The 18138-nt window shown below is 49.4% G+C and overlaps 1 protein-coding gene across 2 annotated transcripts; it reads left to right on the forward strand.

Annotated features, from left to right (window-relative positions):
* The first annotated feature begins 371 nt into the window (after nucleotides 1-371).
* Nucleotides 372-9945, forward strand: ASB10 (ankyrin repeat and SOCS box containing 10). 2 transcript variants are annotated; one of them, XM_035318269.1, is made up of 5 exons: nucleotides 372-792; nucleotides 6375-6642; nucleotides 7197-7701; nucleotides 9018-9131; nucleotides 9356-9945. In XM_035318269.1, the coding sequence occupies exons 1-5, from the start codon at nucleotides 477-479 to the stop codon at nucleotides 9539-9541; spliced, it is 1389 nt and encodes a 462-aa protein (XP_035174160.1). In that variant the 5' UTR covers nucleotides 372-476; the 3' UTR covers nucleotides 9542-9945. The 2 variants fall into 2 exon arrangements, with proteins under 2 accessions (XP_035174160.1, XP_035174161.1); XM_035318270.1 differs by lacking the exon at nucleotides 372-792 and adding an exon at nucleotides 4608-5303.
* Nucleotides 9946-18138: the final 8193 nt, after the last annotated feature.

Consider the following 18138-nt stretch of genomic DNA (forward strand, 5'->3'; position numbering starts at 1 on the left):
AGGGGATAGTTTTAAACTAAAAAAAGGGGAGATTTAAATTAGAGGTTAGGAGGAAATTCTTCATTCAGAAGGTGCTGAGGCACTGGCACAGGTTGCCCAGAGAGGTTGTGGATGCCCCATCCCTTGAGGTATTCAAGACCAGGTAGGATGAGGCCCTGGGCAACCTGATCTGCTCGGAGGTGTCCTTGCCCTTGGCAGGGGTTTTGGAACTGTATGTCTGCTGCCTCTGACCTGTGCCTCGTCTGTGCTGGTGATTGCATCCAGCTGAAAATAAACTCCTGGAAGGCAGGGGGGTGCTGCAGGGGAGCTGCCAAGCAAGACTATTTATATTGGGTGAGTCAGGCCTGTGCCTGAATCCAGCCAGGCACTGGGGATCTGGAATCTGGGAGCAACCCATAAAGGACACAGTCTTGGACAAGAAGCTCTTGGCTGCAGCTTATTTATTGTAAGGTCGGGGCTTGTCCTGCTCATTCCACATGACGGACTGCACCTTTCCCTTCACCTCTGCCACACAACGCTCAGTGCAGATGGATGAGGAGCAGCTGGATCAGTGGAAGTCCTCTCAACAAGTAAGACCCCGGTACCACCACCGTGAGTGCAGCCTGAGCCCAGCTGGCCAGCGTTATCTGAGAAGCCGCACGGAGCCACTGGAGTGCCGGGACCTGCTCATCCAGAACGCGCTCTTCACTGGGGACCTGGAGAGGGTGCAGAAGTACTTCAGCAGGAACGCAGCTGTTAATCTCATCATTGAGACCAAGGGTGATGAGCTGCGCTGGACTAGTAGGAAATTTGGTGGGTGTGTGGAACTGGGATGTGTCCGCAGTGGTGGGAAGTGCTGTGAAGGGGGACCAGAGAAAGAGCACAGACACCTGAAAAAACGAGGGGAATACACAGTGGTGGAGACAGGGTCGTGGAAAAAGGACTTGGGGGGGAGGGAAGTTTTTGGATGAGGAAGGGAGAATCTAGGGCTATGCAACAATGTGTAGCTAGCTTTCTAAAGGAGATCAGAGGTATCTCTGCTGGGAAGTGGTGAGAATATGGTCTTTGAAAAGGCTTCAGGAGCAGAAAAACTTCAGGACTGTCCTGCCAGAGGTTGTTGGGATAGAAGTGAAGTATATGTTATATGATGAGTGTGCTTGGGTGAGAACACATCAGGTGGCATAAGGATTCTTTGTCTTGTGTCTTAAGTTGGGTCTGTTACTCCTGTTCATTAGGAACTGGAGCCTGTGACATGCTTTGGGAACAGGTTGTAGCAGTGTCCTTCACGCGCAGCTCAGCCTGTATCCTGAGTAACAGGTATAGCTGCGCTTTAGCCTCGTGGGCATCTGCTTGGGCACCAAGTCACAATGCTGCTGTGGGGACTTCAAGGTGTGAAGCACAGCCATTGCGATCCCTACTCCAAACACGGACTTTAGGAAGCTGCAGGGGGGTTGATGTAGGAGGGTTAATATCACCTTTGCTCCAGAACAGAAGCATTCACACCAAGCTTAGTTTTGCTTTCTTTCACAAGTAGAGTTTGCACCCCTCAAGCTGTCAAGCTGTTCTATTCTGTGAGATAGACTGGAGAAGGTGAGCAGAAATCTCATCTACCTCAGAGATGGTAGAAGCAAGTCTGTCCTGAGTGACAGGAGGCAGAAGCTGGTCATCCTTGGTGTTTCCTCCTATCTATGCACCTCATTGTACCTTGCCCATATGCATCTTGCAGCTACCACATTTGCTTCTACGCCCTTTGATACCTTTTGCTTACATTCTCATCAGTGTCATCTACGAACTTTTCAATAAGCAACATAACTGTTGTAGGCTCTGTCAAAGTTAGCAGTTTGGAAGTGTGTGTGTCCTTGCTGCTGCCTGATAGTAGTGTGCTGCAGGCTGACACAGAATTTAAGACAGTGTCAAGTGTCGAGGGGCCATAATTGCATTGCTGTTTTCTGCAGAGGGCTGATGGTGAAAGCCCCAGTGTGCCAGAATGGAAGAGCTGTTGATGAAAGTCACTTGCCAGAGGTGTGGACTCTTTTCAAGTGTCCTGACACAAGGCTATAGAGCACATTGATAAAGCTTAATCATGACTAAGTTTTGTGGGAATTCATCCTAGCAAGAGACAAAGAGATAGGGTGGGCTTGCAGATGCAAATGTTGATACTTCTTAGGTGGTGAAGATTATTTGCTGAGTTCCAAGATTTTTACATGTGTGTTTTGAATTGTTACAGTCTACTTAGGAAGAAAATACAAAAGTTACTACCCTTGGTGTAACTGAGACCACTTGTCAGAAAACTATTAATTACACATTTTTAACCAATACCTGGTGTTGGGCTGACGAACACTTCAACAGCAAGTCACTCTGTTTGTAAAAATTTGTGCCCCAAAGAAAACTGGACAGTTTATGTAAAACAACTTCACCCAGAAATTGCTTTTATCACCAAATATTCAAGGTGTGAAAAACCAAAGCAAGCAAGTCTGTTCATCAAGCACAGACCAAAAATGTACTGCAAAATGTATCAGACAAGATAACCTAAGACTTTGGTTACACTTTACTCTGACCTGTAGGGACAATTTCCTAAAACATACCAAGACAGTGACCTTAAAAACAGATTCTAGTGACCTGGTATTTCTTGAGTCATCCCTAACGATATTTTAAGGAGCCCAAAGGAGCTGTAAATTCTACAGTGTTACTGACATTAAGTAATACAATCTTTTGACTCCCTGGCTATGCTTTTATGATTGGGAAACCCAGTCTCTTGTTGTATACCTGTTTATATCTTTGGGGAAATTGAGGATCCCATGAGGTGAGGAAATCTGCCAAGGGCTTCCATTGTTTTACTCTCTCATGCACTACATTATACCTAGACTACGAGTACTGAGGTCTGCACAGACAAAGGATGCTGGAGAATGTCAGTATGGAGTGTGGTCATTTGTTTTTAAGGAAGTTTACAGCATGTGGAAAAAGGGACAGCATGTGGAAAAAGGCAGGAATATAGGGACACTGTCAGAGTATGCGGGAATGTGACAAGGAAGGCAGAGGTCCATTGGGAATTAGACCTGGCAAGGAATGTCAAGGACAACAAGAAGGGTTTCTTCATATACATCAGTAGAAAAGGGAAGACTGGGAAAATGTTGGCCTGCTGCTGAATGGGGTGGATGCCCTGTTGACAAAGGATATGGAGAAGGCAGAGTTGCTGAATGCCTTTTTTGCTTCAGTCTTTACTGCTAAGATCAGCCCTCAGGAATCTCAGACCCTGGAGACAAGAGAGGAAGTCCAGAGAAAGGTGGACTTTCCCTTGGTCAAAGAGGATTGGGTCAGAGATCATCTAAGCAAACTTGTTATCCACAAATCTATGGGCCCCAAATGGAATGTACCCATGGGTGCTGAATGAGCTGGCCAGTGTTATTGCTAGGCCACTCTCCATCATCTTTGCAAGGTTGTGGAGAACAGGAGAGGTGCCTGAGGACTGGAATAAAGCCAATGTCACGCCAGTCTTCAAAAAGGCAAGAAGGAGGACCCAGGAAACTACAGTCCAGTCCCTCTCTACTCAGCCCTGGTGAGGCCTGACCTGCAGTATCATGTCCAGTTCTGGGCTCCCCAGTACAAGAGAGCTACCAGAGTGGGTCCAGAGGAGGGCTATGGAGATGGTGAGAGGACTGGAGTACCTGTCGTAAAAGGACAGGCGATGAGCCTGGAAAAGAGAAGGCTGAGGGGAGACCTCATCGAGGTGCATAAATATCTGAGGGGAGGGCGTTGAGAGGATGGAGCTAGTCTCTTTTCAGTTGTGCCCAGAGAAAGGACGAGAGGCAACGGGCACAAACTGAAGCACAGGAAGTTCCAGCTCAATATGAGGGGGCACTTCTTTACTGCGAGGGTGACAGAGCACTGGAACAGGCTGCCCAGAGAGGTTGTGCAGTCTCCTTCTCTGGAGATACTCAAACCCTGCCTGGATGCCATCCTGTGCAAGGTGCTCTAGGTGATCCTGCCTGGCAGGAGGGTTGGAGAGGGTGATCTTCAGAGGTCCCTTCCAACCTCAGCCATTCTGTGATTCTCATTACTGAGAAGGGTAAAGTTCCCAATTTTATACTCTTTTCTGGTCTCCAATGTAATTGTTGCTTAGTGGTTTGCTGGGGTCAGTCAATGTGTTTTTAGCTGCAAGATCTGAATAATCTATGACAAAAATTTAGACACAACTGGTCTTCTAAGCAGTTTGGTGTGTTTGTTAGAACATGTGGTCTGAAAAAAATATGGTAACAGGAACTGTGAGCAAAGCGTGCTGTTCTGTAACCAAAGCAGGGACAGGATGGGCTTCTGCAACTAAGTGGGGACAGGAAAAATGCTGCGCAGAGTGAAAGGAAAACAGTGAGGGAACTGTCAGAGGATGGGAAAAAAACAAAACAAACAAAGTACAGTACTAGAACTGTGCAGGAGCTCTCTGCAAGGCAGAATTTCAAGGAAAAGTAGGTAGAAGTCTAAAGGGTAATTACATTCTATGTTTTCACTTCTCTTGTAATGACCTTCTCACCCTTGTGTTATTTCTAATGGTCCTTTGGCTTTAAGCTTTGATCAGAAAGAACTCTCCTGTGACCTGTGCTTGGGTGGAACTAGCAAATGAGGGTGCAGTGCTGGAGGGAGATGAGGGCTGGGTGGAAGGATGCTGCAGGTGCATGGAGGAAGCTGAGTTGCGCTGCTGTGGTCTGCGCAGCAACAGGGTGATGATGCAGACTACTCCCTTTCTGTCCTTTTACTCATGTTCTGTATCATCCTCTACCCTACAAGCTATGCTGCTGCCCTGCCCTGCCCTGTATGGGGGCTTCTCGTGCGCAGCCAGTGGCTGCAGAGGCACTGCTGCCTGTCAGGAGTGTCCTGCCCTGCTTCTTGGCCCAACCACTTGGTCACAAGTGTTCCCAGAATAGAGCGGCTGAGACCCGAGCTGTTTCCAGCCTGGGCCAAGCAGCGATGTGACAGGTCCTCACTCCCGGGCAGGCAGCCCTGCGGCACGGAGCACAGGGCTGTGGCTGTGCCCCCAGGCTCAGAGCCTGGCAGTGGAGCTAGCAACAAGGCCAGCCCTGGCTTCCGCTGAGGGGCTGGGTGCTGCAACATGGGTAGCCTCACAGGCGGAAGGGATGAGCATCAGGAGCCCATCTGCACGCGGAAAGCAACGGGTCCTGTGCAGGCCTATTGGCAGGCCCTGCTGGCTGGGGACCGGGGGACTGTGGCTGAGGTCCTCAGCAGCCCTCAGCACCAGCTGAGTCCCAGTGCGGTGTTTGACACCAGCAACCTGGAAGAGTGGAAGAACTACCGCTTCAATTTCCGCCGGCTGAGTACGCAGGGGCAGCGGGGCCTGCTGAGCAGGGGCTCAGAGCCATTTGCTTATGCTACAGGGCATTACAGCTGCTGGGATGGTGTGTTACGGGTGTTGTTTTGGCTGTGAAGGAGTAGGAATGGGAGTCGGAGTATTGGGATGTAGCTGGGTTCTCCTGTGTGCATGTGTTTGGGAGGGTGAGGTGTGTCCTGCATACCTGCCCCTTCTGGTCTGTGTGCAGCCCGTGCTGGCTACAGGGGCTTCTGATTCTCACTGTGGGTTGAGCTGAGCAAGGAATTGTCAAAGCTTTGTGTTGCATCCTTGAGATGGTTCAGCTTGAACCTAGCTCTACAAAAAACACTGGGTGCATACTGCTTCTGCAAAAAAGAGATGAGAGCAAAGCCGTGTCAAATGATCCTGCCGTCTAGGTCCTCCAGCCCAGCCTGGAGAGGCAGCAAGAAGCATGATTTAAGGAGCCCTTTCTCTGTAGCAGCTGCAGACCGTTTGCCAGCAGACTGCGCCAGCGCAGCAGTGGTTCGAGCTGGGTCAGCATCTTTGAGAGTTGGCAGGTTTCAGACCCTTGTTCTGTTGTAGGCCCTAGATGACCATCTCTGCTGAGGCTTGTGTGCCTGTGCCATACTCAGGGCTCGTCTCTGTCTCCTGGGTATGTGGCAGCCTGCTCTGGCATCCTTTTGTTTTACTGCCTGTTTCTTCTATTTGTGGTGCTTCGTGCATGTTGCTTTTCCCAGCCGCCTTGCTGCTTTCAGCCCTCCTTGTGCCCCTGGGCCCTTCATCCACTGCTCTCCTGCCAGCAGAAGTCCTTTGCTGCATAAATGAGCTGCAGGTGAAAAGTCCAACCCCTGGGAAGGGCCCTAGCTCTGAGGCTCCTGCTCCTGAAAGGCCATGCAGCCTCAGGGCCAGACGCCAGCCATCCTGTGCCTTAGACATGCTGGTCCCAGGGCAGGCAGTCCCTTGAGGGGAAACCCCAGATTCTCAAGAGTACATTGGGATGTACACTGGGTACCCTGGGCAAAAGGACAGCTCTGGGCCTAGTGCTGGATGTGACGCCCTGACCCCTCTTTCTCTGCAGGACTGTGGTCTCTGAGCTATGAGCAGGAGCTCACCACGCCACTGCACATCACAGCCAGCCGGGGCTACACAGATTGCCTGCGGCTCCTACTGCTCAGGGGCGCTGCCGTCAACTTTGCACCAGGGGGTAAGACTGCCCTGCATGAGGCTTGCGCAGCAGCCAGTACTGACTGCGTGAGCCTGCTGCTCAGCTTTGGTGCTGACCCTGAAGCTGTCTCTGAGGATGGCTACAAGCCCATGCATCTCTGCAAGAGCCCAGACTCCATCGAGTGAGTTCTGCTCAGGGGGTGCAGGGGGCCTCCCCTCCTTGAGCCTCATCCTGTGTAGAAGGGGTCACTACTCATCCCCGCAGGTGTGCTGGTGGTTGCAGCGATGGCTGCTGCATGGGGTGGGCTCACTGCATGCTCCTGGACCAGGACCACCTCTGATGTCCGACAGATGATGTCAAGCAAGCTCCAATCCTCAGAGCTGATGCAGCTGAACTTGGTGCTGCCTCCTTGCTACCCATCAGCAATGCAGAGCTGATGGTTCACACTGCAGACTTTGGGAATGCGTGTGCAGATGGATGTGGGTGCAGACTCTGGGTGTGCTGGCACTTACTAAACACCTGTGGAAAGTCAGGTAGAATTAGGGTGACAGTGCCTCTGCTAACCAGTCATACTGGCTTAAAACCACTGCTCCATGGCATGAGGAGCAGGGATTTGGGGACTCTTGGGAAATGTGAAAGCCATGGGATACTACAGAGAAGGGGACGTGGGGAGGTGGCAGGTAGGATAGGAGCTGGGGAGCAGAGTCTGTCACTGAGTCCTCTTGGCCCACACAGGTGTGTCCAGCAGCTGCTGCAGCATGGTGCCAGTGTGAACAGTCGGACGGAAGAGGAGTATGATACCGCACTGCACGTGGCAGCACGGCATGGCCTAATAGACCATGTCCGTCTGCTGCTGCGCCATGGGGCAGAGCTGGAGGCAAAGAATGAGGAGGGGCAGACACCACTCAATGCTGCCTGTGCTCAGCCCCACCAGCCCCAGGACATGGAGCGCTACTACAGGGTCTGCCAGCTGCTGGTGGAAAGTGGTGCTAGCATCAACGCTGCAGACAGGGACCGTCAGCACCCACTTCACTTGGCCTGCAAGAATGCCAATGCTCAAGTAGCAGAGTTACTGCTGGCCCGGGGCGCAAACGTCAACATCATGAACTACAGTGGGAACACGGCACTGCACAATATCCTGCAAGCAACTGCCTACAAGCTAGATCACCATCCGGAGCGTGTGGTGCAAGCCCTGCTCAACTATGGTGCCATCCGCATCTGGCCTGGCTCCCTCCTCAAGGTGCAGGGCTCACAGCTGTACTGGGCATGTGGTGGGAAGGGAAAGCTATGAACGTTGGGGCCTCAGTGAGAAGGATGTGCCTGTCACAGCAGTGTTTGTTCTGCACCAGCTTGCTTGCTGTCCTTCCTGACGCTTCCAAGGACTGGGGGAGAGGGAAGGGGTGTTACTGGTAAAGGAGTCCGTGAAGTATTCTCCAAGGGTGTGTTCTCCTGTAGGGCACTCCCGCACCTGTCTGCCAAGCTCTATGGGCAGTCCCTATACAGTTTCCATAATCACTTGCCCCAGAAAGTGCTAGCCCCCTTACTCTCAGGTGGTGTTTCTCCTCTCTGGGGCATACCCTCCAGCTCATGCTGCCTCTGCAAGACATCAGCAAACAAAGGGTTAATTTCTTGTCTTAATTCCTGAGCAGTGCAATAATTACCCAGCCCGGAGATCAGCAGATTGCTCTCCCCTTTGGGAAAATACAGGAAAATCAACAATTAACACTAATTAATCTCCTATTAACGCCAGATAATGAGGATCACTCGTACAGCCGGAATAGACTCTGACAGCTACTGCTGGCCTGGGCCGTAGGGAGCGGGAACCAAGACCCGCGGGGGCTCTGCTGGGTGCAGCTGTGCATGGGTGGGGTGTGCTCCCAAGACTGTGCTGGTGGCAGAAGAGACACCAACACAATGTGTTCCTTGCACCTATGTCTGTTGTGAAAGCGTGGGCATGGTACACAACAGAGATTTGTATCGCATAAAATATTTATGGTTTCTTTCTGGGGCTCAGTGTAGTAGCTGAGGAGCACAGTACTGGGACCACCATCGTGCACAGCACAGGCACAGGATGTCTGCAGCCTCCTGCGGAACAGGCACAACACAGCCCTGAGACCCTTGGGTAGCCCTCATGAGAGGCGTGGTGTGTTGTAGCAGGAGCTGCACACAAAATGCGGGGGGTCTGTCCTTGCCCCAGACAGCTCTTGTTCTGACCAGATGCGAGGAAAGGAGCCTGGCATAGAGCAGAGGGGTGTTTGCCTGTGAGCTGCTTTTAGTGGTAGGGCAGGTGAAGGGCTCTGCATCCCAGCCCCACGCAGCTGAGCAGAGGCTGCAGGGCCCAGCCGTGCTGTGTGCGGGCAGTTGGATGGGCGCCCTGTCTGCAGCAGCAGTGCTCTGGTGCTTTCCACCATCAGTGGCTTTGATCTCCGGGGGCAGTGTAAAGGAAGGATGTTCATTCTCCAGATTTACCGAGGTTGTTTCTGAGTATGTGCAGCTTTTTAGAAGGTGAAAATGTGTCCTGCAGGACTGGGTTCATCCGCTGTCTCCCTGGCGCAGGTGCTGCGGTACTGCCACGCCTGCCCGCGTGTCATCGAGGTCCTGATGAACAGCTATGACCACGTGCGTGTCTCCGCAGACTGGGTGGAGGCGGTTCCAGTGGAGGTCGTGCAGGTGCGAGAAGGCACGCGGCTGGCTGGAGGCCATCCTGGGTGTCCTGGGGGAATTAGGACAGGGCCAGGCGAGGCCGAGTGCCTTGCAGGGCAGCGGGCAGTGCTGTTGGGGGTAGGAAGGGTGCACCTGGGTAGCTGAGGCAATGGGCTGCCCGGCTCTGCCTCTGCTCCCAGAGTAGGATCTTCAGTTTCCTCTGCATCTCATCCTCTCTTCTCTCCCTGTAGAAATACCCACGTTTCTACCAGTCGCTTTTCTCGCTGGAGCAAAGACCCCGCTCCTTGCAGCACCTGGCTCGCTGTGCACTCAGGACCTTCCTGGAGGGCCGTTTGCTTCCAGTCCTGTCCCAGCTGCACCTGCCAAGCACCTTGCACCGGTTCCTGATGCTCAGCTTTGAGGATGTTCTCTACTGAGGGCTGGGTCTTGAGCCCCACTGTCTTTCTGTGCAGACGTTCCACCCCTACCAGCACAGCCTGTGCCTTTCCATAAACCCCTTCTCTCCTGCCATACCATGTCACCTCCCCCTGCCAAACCTGCTGCTGTCCCCGCCAGCCTTGTGCTCTGCCTCCTGCACCCGTTTTGAAGCATTCTATTCACCCAGCCTAATGAAGACAAGCTCTGGACTCACTAAGAAAAGCAAGAGATGAGGATTAGGGCATTTTGTGGGACCAGGAGCAAATGTGCTGGATTGATCTCAGTTTTTTTCAGATTTACAAATTCTAACTGAACCAGGAGGCTCTGCTGGGATCTTTTGTCAAGTAGTTTACAGTTTGTACACAAGGGAGTTTGGAATAAACCCTAGTCTTTATGCCTACCAGAGTACAACTTCTGCCTTGCCTTGAAGGCTGCCTGATAGGGCTGATCCGTGTGACTAGCCATGTGGAGCAGCCGGTGCACTCAGACCTGTGCACTCACCTGCTCCTCAAAGCTCCAGAAACAAAGTGTGATGGGTGTAGGACCGAGGCCCCCGAAACAAACACTTCTCATGCAGTTGCAATGTCTGAGGTTGTCCTGCTTAGGGCAGGAAAACAGTGCTCGTGCCAGTACTGGGGACTCGGGTGTGGGGCGAGGAGGATGTGCACCTTGAGAGCACCACTCCCCTGGGTACAGAGCCGATGGCCCCTGTGACAGCCCAGCCAGTGTCTGCCAGAGCCTGATGCAAGGCCACATGCTGGTGCCTGGGCTGTGCTGCACTGTGAACAAGGTAAACGGTAACATTTGCTTCTGCAATTTAAATTTGAGGTTATAAAGAGATCAGAGCACTAACCAGCCTTTAACAATTTCCTGGAAGCTAATCCTGTTCCTGCTTCTGCCTCAGGGAATGCCTGAACTGCTGCTGGCTGGCAGAAGATGCACTAGGACAGCACTACAATGGGCTCCTCTTTGTGCACTGGCCTTCTGAGGCCTCTTGATGTCCTCATCAACACCAGGGCACTGGAACACGCATAGCTGAAGGCTAAGCAGTTTGACATACCCAGAGCTTCTGTCTTTTTCTGCTTCTGTGTGGATACAGGGTGTAGCTCTGCTCCCCTAATGATCACCACCTTACACAACTAGTCCATGCTGCGCTGAAGGAGCAAGCTTTAAATAACTGTGAGTTTCCTTGTGCCACTCCTAGTGCATGCACACCAGCGATGCACCACAGCATGAATGCTAATGGATACAACAGGAATGTGTGGTCCTGTGCTCACAGTGTCAGGAAGCTGGTGTTGACAGTCTGTGTGTCCAGGTAATACACTCACACTGTAGAGATGGTATAACTCAAAAAGGATCAACAACCTGCTTTATGACATCCAGGGGCAGTAATGTGAGATATTGGCTTGAGGTGATGTACTATGACTGTCTGCAAAACAGGGGTGAGGGGAGCAGGGAGTGAAAGCTTTTGAATACCCTGGATAACAGCCCTTACTCATACAATGCATCGGGAATGCATTTGCCTTGAACCAGAGCAGGAATCCAGCCTGAAGTCAACACCTCCCAGCTGTCCATACTCACATGGCTGCTCAGGGTGAGCTGTTTATGGGAGCAGGTCCCATAGCCTTGGCATGAAAGCAGCCTGCAGACCAGTGCATGTGGGGCTGGCTTACTGTCCTTCCCAGCACTGTCCTGCAGTAGTGTTTGTTCAATAATGTGTTCTCAGCCACTAAGATAGTATCATCTTCGTAAGGATAGGATAGGACTGAATTTAAGGGTCACTGGGAATGTCTCTTGGGTATGTGCTGTTGTTTCTGCTTCAGCATTCACCTGGGGTTTTGGGCAGAGCAGTCAGCAAGAGACACCCTCGTGACTGGCTGAAGTAACATGAGCCCATAGCCACGAGCCATGTCCCTGTGCGTGCTATGCCCAGGAGGAAAAAAAAAAAAAAAAAAAAAAAAAAAAAAAAAAAAAGCATCCCATTTGGAAACAGAAGTTTCCATCCTAGCTGAAGCCACTGGGTCTCATGCTGCCCCTCTCTGTTGCAGTCAAAGCATTGCACATTCCTATTATCCCCTTCATACAATCATAGAATCATTAAAGTTGGAAGAGACCTCCAAAATCATCTGGTCCAACTGTCTCCCTACCAACAATGTCACCACTAAGCTCTGTCCCTAAGCACCACATCCAACCTTTCCTTGAGCACCCCCAGGGACAGTGACTCCGCCACCACCCTGGGCAACCCGTCCCAATGCCTGACTGCTCATTCTGATAAGAATTGTCTCCGCATTTCCAACCTGAAGCTCCCCTGGTGCAACTTGAGGCCATTCCCTCTAGTCCTATCACTAGTTATCTGCAAGAAGACACCTGCTCCAGCTCCCCACACCTTCCTTTCAGGTAGTTGCAGAGAGCAATAAGGTCTCCCCTGAGCTTCCTCTTCTCCAGACTAAACAACCCCAGTGTCCTCAGCCACTCCTCACAGGACTTGTGTTCCAGGCCCTTCACCAGCTTCATAGCCCTTCTCTGGGCATGTAGCCCTTCTCTGGACCACCTGGGCACACTGCTGGCTCATGTTCAGGCGAGCATCAATCAGCATCCCCAGATCTGAAAGATCACTCTCCACCAAATATCTCCCTGTAGGCATCCTGGCCTCAAATATCTGTTTGACTCTTTCCTTATTTTTCCTGTTCCTCAGTAAAAAGCATGACATGACACACTGGGTGGATTAAATAACCCATTCTGGTATTTATATAAGGGTACGAGGACAAAGCATGGAAAAGCCCTTTCCTAGGATGCTGACCCTTAAGCCCCAAGCTCCATAATTTGCATTCCAGGTACTTCTGAGTCAGGAAGGACATATCAGGTAGCCCTAGATTTTTTTTTTTTCCCTTCCATAATTTTAACCAGTAGTTTTTGGATCCATGTAAGTTTGAGAATTATGATATCCTTGTAGCAAAATGTTCATATCTTATTTGCACATTGTGTTGATCCCCTCTTATTTGTCTTCATGCTGTCACCTTGTTTCATTGGATGCTTTTTTACTCTCACATTCAAAGAATCTGTGGGCAACTACAGTCACAATAGTCTATGATCTTCTTCATACTAGTCAAGACTTTACAGATCGCCGTCATGTTTCTCCTTACTCAGGCTGGAATTCTATTTGACTATAGAAGCTGTCACCCACCCCTTAACCACAAGCACAGAACATCCCTATCCCTTCGCTGATCTTAGCTCACTTTGAGATGAGGGGACTAGAACTGTGCCCAGCATTCAAAATGGGATTGCACTATGGTTTTGTGAGTTATTCTTAGCAATGCAGATACAATATCTACACAATAGCCTCAGGAACCTGAGATTCGTATTTGACATTTCTTCATTTATAAGGGCCACAAAGATGATCAAGGGACTGGAGCACCTCTCCCACGAAGACAGGCTGAGAGAGCTGGGGATGTTCAGCCTAAATAAGAGAAGGCTCCAGGGTGACCTCACTGCGGCTTTTCAATATTTAAAGGAAGCTTATAAAAAAGATGACGGACTCTTTACTCAGGTAGATAATGATAGGACGAGGGAATGGTTTTAAACTAAAAAAGGGGAGATTTAGATTAGAGGCTAGGAGGAAATTCTTCACTCAGGAGGTGGTGAGACACTGGAACAGGTTGTCCAGAGAGGTTGTGGATGCCCCGTCCCTGCAGGTTTTCAAGACCAGGTTGGATGAGACCCTTGGTAACCAGATCTAGTGGGTGGCATCCAGGCCCATGGCAGGGGGTTGGAACTAGATGACCCTTGAGGTCCCTTCCAACCCAGTCCATTCTATGATTCTCTGATACATAGTACAGGAGGAGGTGCTTTGGCAGTGATGCTCTCCCATTCAGCACCTCATGTATTCAGACATATGTCACAACCTCTAAATGTTTCTCAGACATTGCTGTACAGGATGCAGTCTCTGTTTTAAATGAAGCCTACATTCTTCTTCCTTATATGTTACACCTGGTACTTAGATATAATGAAGCAGTTTTTTTGTGACCCTGATGTTTCAAGTAATGCAGTTAGGTTGTCTTGGGCAAGTGCCACCTAATACTTTTGCCATCCCAACATTTCATTTTTACCACTTCAATAATTCTACCAGAAACTGTTTTTGATTTTCTCCCTGATTGCTAATAATGTATGGCATTATTGTGAATAGAATGCAACTAGGAATATACCTGTCAAAGAATTATATAGAATAACTCTTCTCAGTTACTCAGTTCTTTCAAGTCCATTAATACTGATCACATGGACTGTAGCAGACAGATAATTTCTCTTAGTAGAATATCATGCAGAGCTAAGTCAAATGACTTGCAGGACTCCAAGCATGTCATATGTATGTAGTTAGCTCTATCAAACTTGTAGATTTATCAAAAACAAACAAACAAACAAACAACAGCACCAAAAAACTATCACCACCAAAATAACAACAACATCAAAACAACAACAACAAGAAACATTTGTAAATACCTCTTTTACTTAAAAATGATAAATAATATTAATTGGGGCTCTAGCTTTTACTACTTTAACCAGAACATCCCTTGGCTGTTTATGTATGATTGCTTGGAGTCTATGTTGAACTAACTACTCTACAGTTCCTTGGATATCCATGTGATGACATTTAAGCAGTGGTAAGGTTCTGGATTTTCTTTTTCACAGTTTTCTTAAGTTCCTCAGTGTGCCATGATTTGTCATCAAGAAAAAAAAAAAATGAAAAAAACAATGGTTCAGTGAACTGATTAACCAATTAAAAACTCTTGGATGCAGGTTATCCTCCAGCAGAGTATAAAAAATATTACTTAGTTTCTCTTCATCATCTTCCTTAATTACTGATGGAATAGACAGTATATCATTACCACTGTAAAGTAGGAATGTTAGCCATCCTTTTTATTTTATTTTTTCAAATACAGAGCAGAAATATATATTGGATTCTTGCTTTTATACACAGTAACCTGGGGCAGGTGCCCAGACACTATGATTCTTTGGAAACTCTGCTGCAGGGGAATCCTGCTCTGGAGTCCACGTTTAAACAAACAAACAAACAAGAGCAACAACAACCAGCTGGGCAGAGTTCAAAGAAGAGGCACGAGTGAGAGAGTGATGGACTGCCAGTGCTGCATGGCAGTAGAATGCTGGGCACTGTGGTGGGCAGACACACAGTGTGGCTGATCCTTAGAGTCCGGCATGCAGTTCTAGGTGCTTGTTCTGTGGTCCCGGGCAGGGAGGGCTGACAACACTCCACCAGGAAATCCTCGTGGTCCTCAGCTGTGCATTACCAAACTTTCTGATAGGGTGTGAGGTGTGAGGCAGGGGCAGAATTTATTCAACATCGCCAGTTCTTCTGACTGGCACTCAGAGTTTAAACTAGGTCCAGTGGCTGGAAATTGAAGCTGGGAAAACACAGATTAGAAATACATTTTTAATAGCAAGGGTAATTAATCTACTAGTTAATTGCCTCTTATAATAGCTTATCATGCTGGATTTAGATTTCTCATCTTTGTCTTTTTTAAAAATCACCCTCAGTCCTGCCCTAGTCCAGACCAGAATTCATCCTGCGCGGTGCTTAGCCCAGTCCCAGGGAGATCCGACTACTTAATTACAGCTCTGCAATCCATAGCCTTGTCACTCTCCCACACTGGTCTACCACTGGCCCCGTCACTGCTGGGACTGTGTTTGGCCCCAGGGTAATTAAACAGTTTCACATTTCCCTTAACAGCTTTGTTCACAGATACTTCATTGATGTCTCTGAAATCCCCTTAGTTTCCTGTGTTTTATAACTTCTTGTTTGTGCTGGCTTTATCCGCTTCCTTGCTCTGAATTTGCTGCCTATGCTGGTTTATGAAAAAAGATATCTGGAAAAAAAAGAGTGATGGTAGCTTATACTTTTATTTAAATATTTTCTGTTACTCAATTTCACTCTCAAGCTTTGTCTTTGAGACTTCAGCCATTTGGAAGCACTGTGCATGTGTCACCGTGTGGGATTGGGCACTGTTTGTGGAGTGCCAAAGGACCTCAGGACTGGATGTGACACACAGTCAGTCTTCTCACCAGACTGCTGAGGTGAGGTCCTTACGGGGACCCCACCTGGAGAGGTTATCCATGACATTCATATTCTCCAAGGGTCTTTGCCTCATGTCAGTAGAAGCCTCAGCATTTGCCCCAAGCTGCAGCCCCACACAGCAGTGCAGCCCATGCAGAGCTCTTTGCTGGACTCCGGTGACTGCTTTGGCCCTACAGCTGCTCTCCTGGTGCCGAGTGCTTGCAGTATTTCACCGTTAGCAGTGCGGCTCTGGGTGCTTCGCACAGTTCTGCTCCCACACAGCTGCTGATGCTCCTGAGGTATCACAGGTACCTCACAGGTGCTCTTCAGGACCTTGCAGCCCGCACTACATGCCTCTGGCTCATCACCAGCCACCAGCAAAGACGCTCACATCTGTGCCTTCACAGCTACCTCCAAGAACTGTGCTCCTGGCTGCAGGGCTGCTGCTCAGGCTCCTTGGCTGCATGGCCTTGGACCAAATGCAAGCATGTTTCTGGTAGTAGCCTGTGATTTCCTAAATTTTGTCCTATTTATTTTATTTTTGTCCCGTTTATTTATTTAGTCTTTTTTATTTATGTCAGCCTCACTTTTATTCCTGGAGAATATTACAGCAAGAAACCAAACAATTTGGAAGTGCCTGGAAAATAACACTATCAGCTAATATGCAGAGTTGGTCAGACCAAGACGCTTTCCTTCTGCATCAGGCTAGAGAGCCTGTGGGAAAGGGACAGAGGGAGCAAATATCATGTGCCTTGATTTCTTTAATTCCACACTTTTTCATATAAAGATCTCATAATAGCATTAAGAAAAAAAAATAGTGTAGAATTAAGTATTGCTAGGGGAAAGCATAACTTGTCAGAAAACCCTATTCAGAGTCAGGTATCTGTACCGAAACTGCAGTGATACTTTGGGGGTTTATCTGGAGGGCCATCCTGCATCTGGCACTATTCCAGAGTTGTTAAAGACTCACAGCAATAGCCATCATGCTTTTTTAATCTGCAGAAAACACTGTGCTGGTTGGGGCTGCAGCTCCAGCAGAACAAAAAGCAAGTTCTCCCCTAGAGGCAGCAAAGCCCAGCTCTAAAAGCCACAGCAAGGCCCGACCTGCCAGAGGTGGTGCAGGCTGGGGTCTGAGGGAACGACTGAACTATTGCTGTGCTGAAAAGGCGCCGCTGTCACGGCGGGCACAGATCAGGGTCTGGTCTGCAACAAACTCCTGCATCAGTCCTTTCTCCTGGACGTGTGGTGACCACAGGTAGTGGGCAGACTGCGGTGGGAGCAGAGGACATCAAGAATGATAAGTCTAGGAAATGGCCAACAAAAAGGGCCTCAAGGACAGGAGCTTTATATTCTGAAGAAGGGAAAAACCACATGACAAAATAACAATAATGTGAGCATCTCTTCTATGAGGAGAGGATGGGAGAGCTGGGACTGCTCAGCCTGGAGAAGAGGAGGCTCAGGGAGATCCCATTCATATCCATCAATACCTGTAGGGAGAGCAAAAAGAAGACAGAATGAAGCCCTTTTCAGTAGTGCCCAGTGCCAGGACAAGAGTCAATGGGAATAAACCGGAACACAGGAGGTTCTCCCTGAAGATCAGGAAGCACTTCTTTATTGTGAGGGTGACAGAACGCTGGACCAGGTTTCTCACAGAGGTTGTGGAGTCTCCCTCCTTGTTGATCCTCAAAAGCCACCTGGATGTGATGCTGGGCAACCTGCTCTGGGTGGTTCTGCTGTACAAACACAAGCCAAAAGAAAGTGATAACTTTCAGCTGCACCTGGTGCCAGAATAACAATAAGGCAGTATCACAGCAGTGCCAATATAAGCCAGCCCTGTGCCTTAGGATCCCGAGAAATTATCTGAAGTGTCTGGCTAGCATTGCTCTCCCAGAGCAGGAGTCAAAACCCAGGATGAGGGAAGTGTTATATCTCCTGAACAGAACAATCATCAAAGAGACGTGTGAAGGCTCTTACCTTATCCAGTGAAGAAACCAAAATAAGACCATTTTCAGGTGCAGACAAGTCAGGCAACAGTCTTCCAATTTGAATATCTTCCAATATCTTCCAATCTGAATTCATGTGTGTTGTGAGTGGGTTGAAGTGCTCACCCCAGTTTCCTGCTGAAGAGGCCAGTCCCGGCAGGCTGTCCCCCTGTTCTTACTGTTTTGTGCATTGCTGCCCCTCATTCAGGCTGGAGAAGGACAAGCACAACTTGCTACCTGGGATCTGTGATTACCACAGTCTCTGCTAGCTGCTTGCCTGCAGACCCACTGCTGTGGCAATTGGCCAATATCCCCACGCTCGTAGGTCTGTGTCCACCGAGCAGCCTATTCCTGTGGGGCGCAGGCAGCCAGGTGGGGAAGGAGGCAAGCAAAGGATCCCAGGGAACTCAAGGTCACAAAGCCATGGAGGTTGAGTTGGCTCTGTCAAGTCAAAGCAGTTGCTAATGAACTCTAAGACCATTGTAAAGTGCTCTGCACAGGAAATCTGCTCGCAGTGTGGGTGCAGTGCTGGGTACGGGAGTCAAGAGGG

Source organism: Oxyura jamaicensis, chromosome 2 (genome assembly GCF_011077185.1).
Source record: "Oxyura jamaicensis isolate SHBP4307 breed ruddy duck chromosome 2, BPBGC_Ojam_1.0, whole genome shotgun sequence".
Taxonomy (NCBI): domain Eukaryota; kingdom Metazoa; phylum Chordata; class Aves; order Anseriformes; family Anatidae; genus Oxyura; species Oxyura jamaicensis.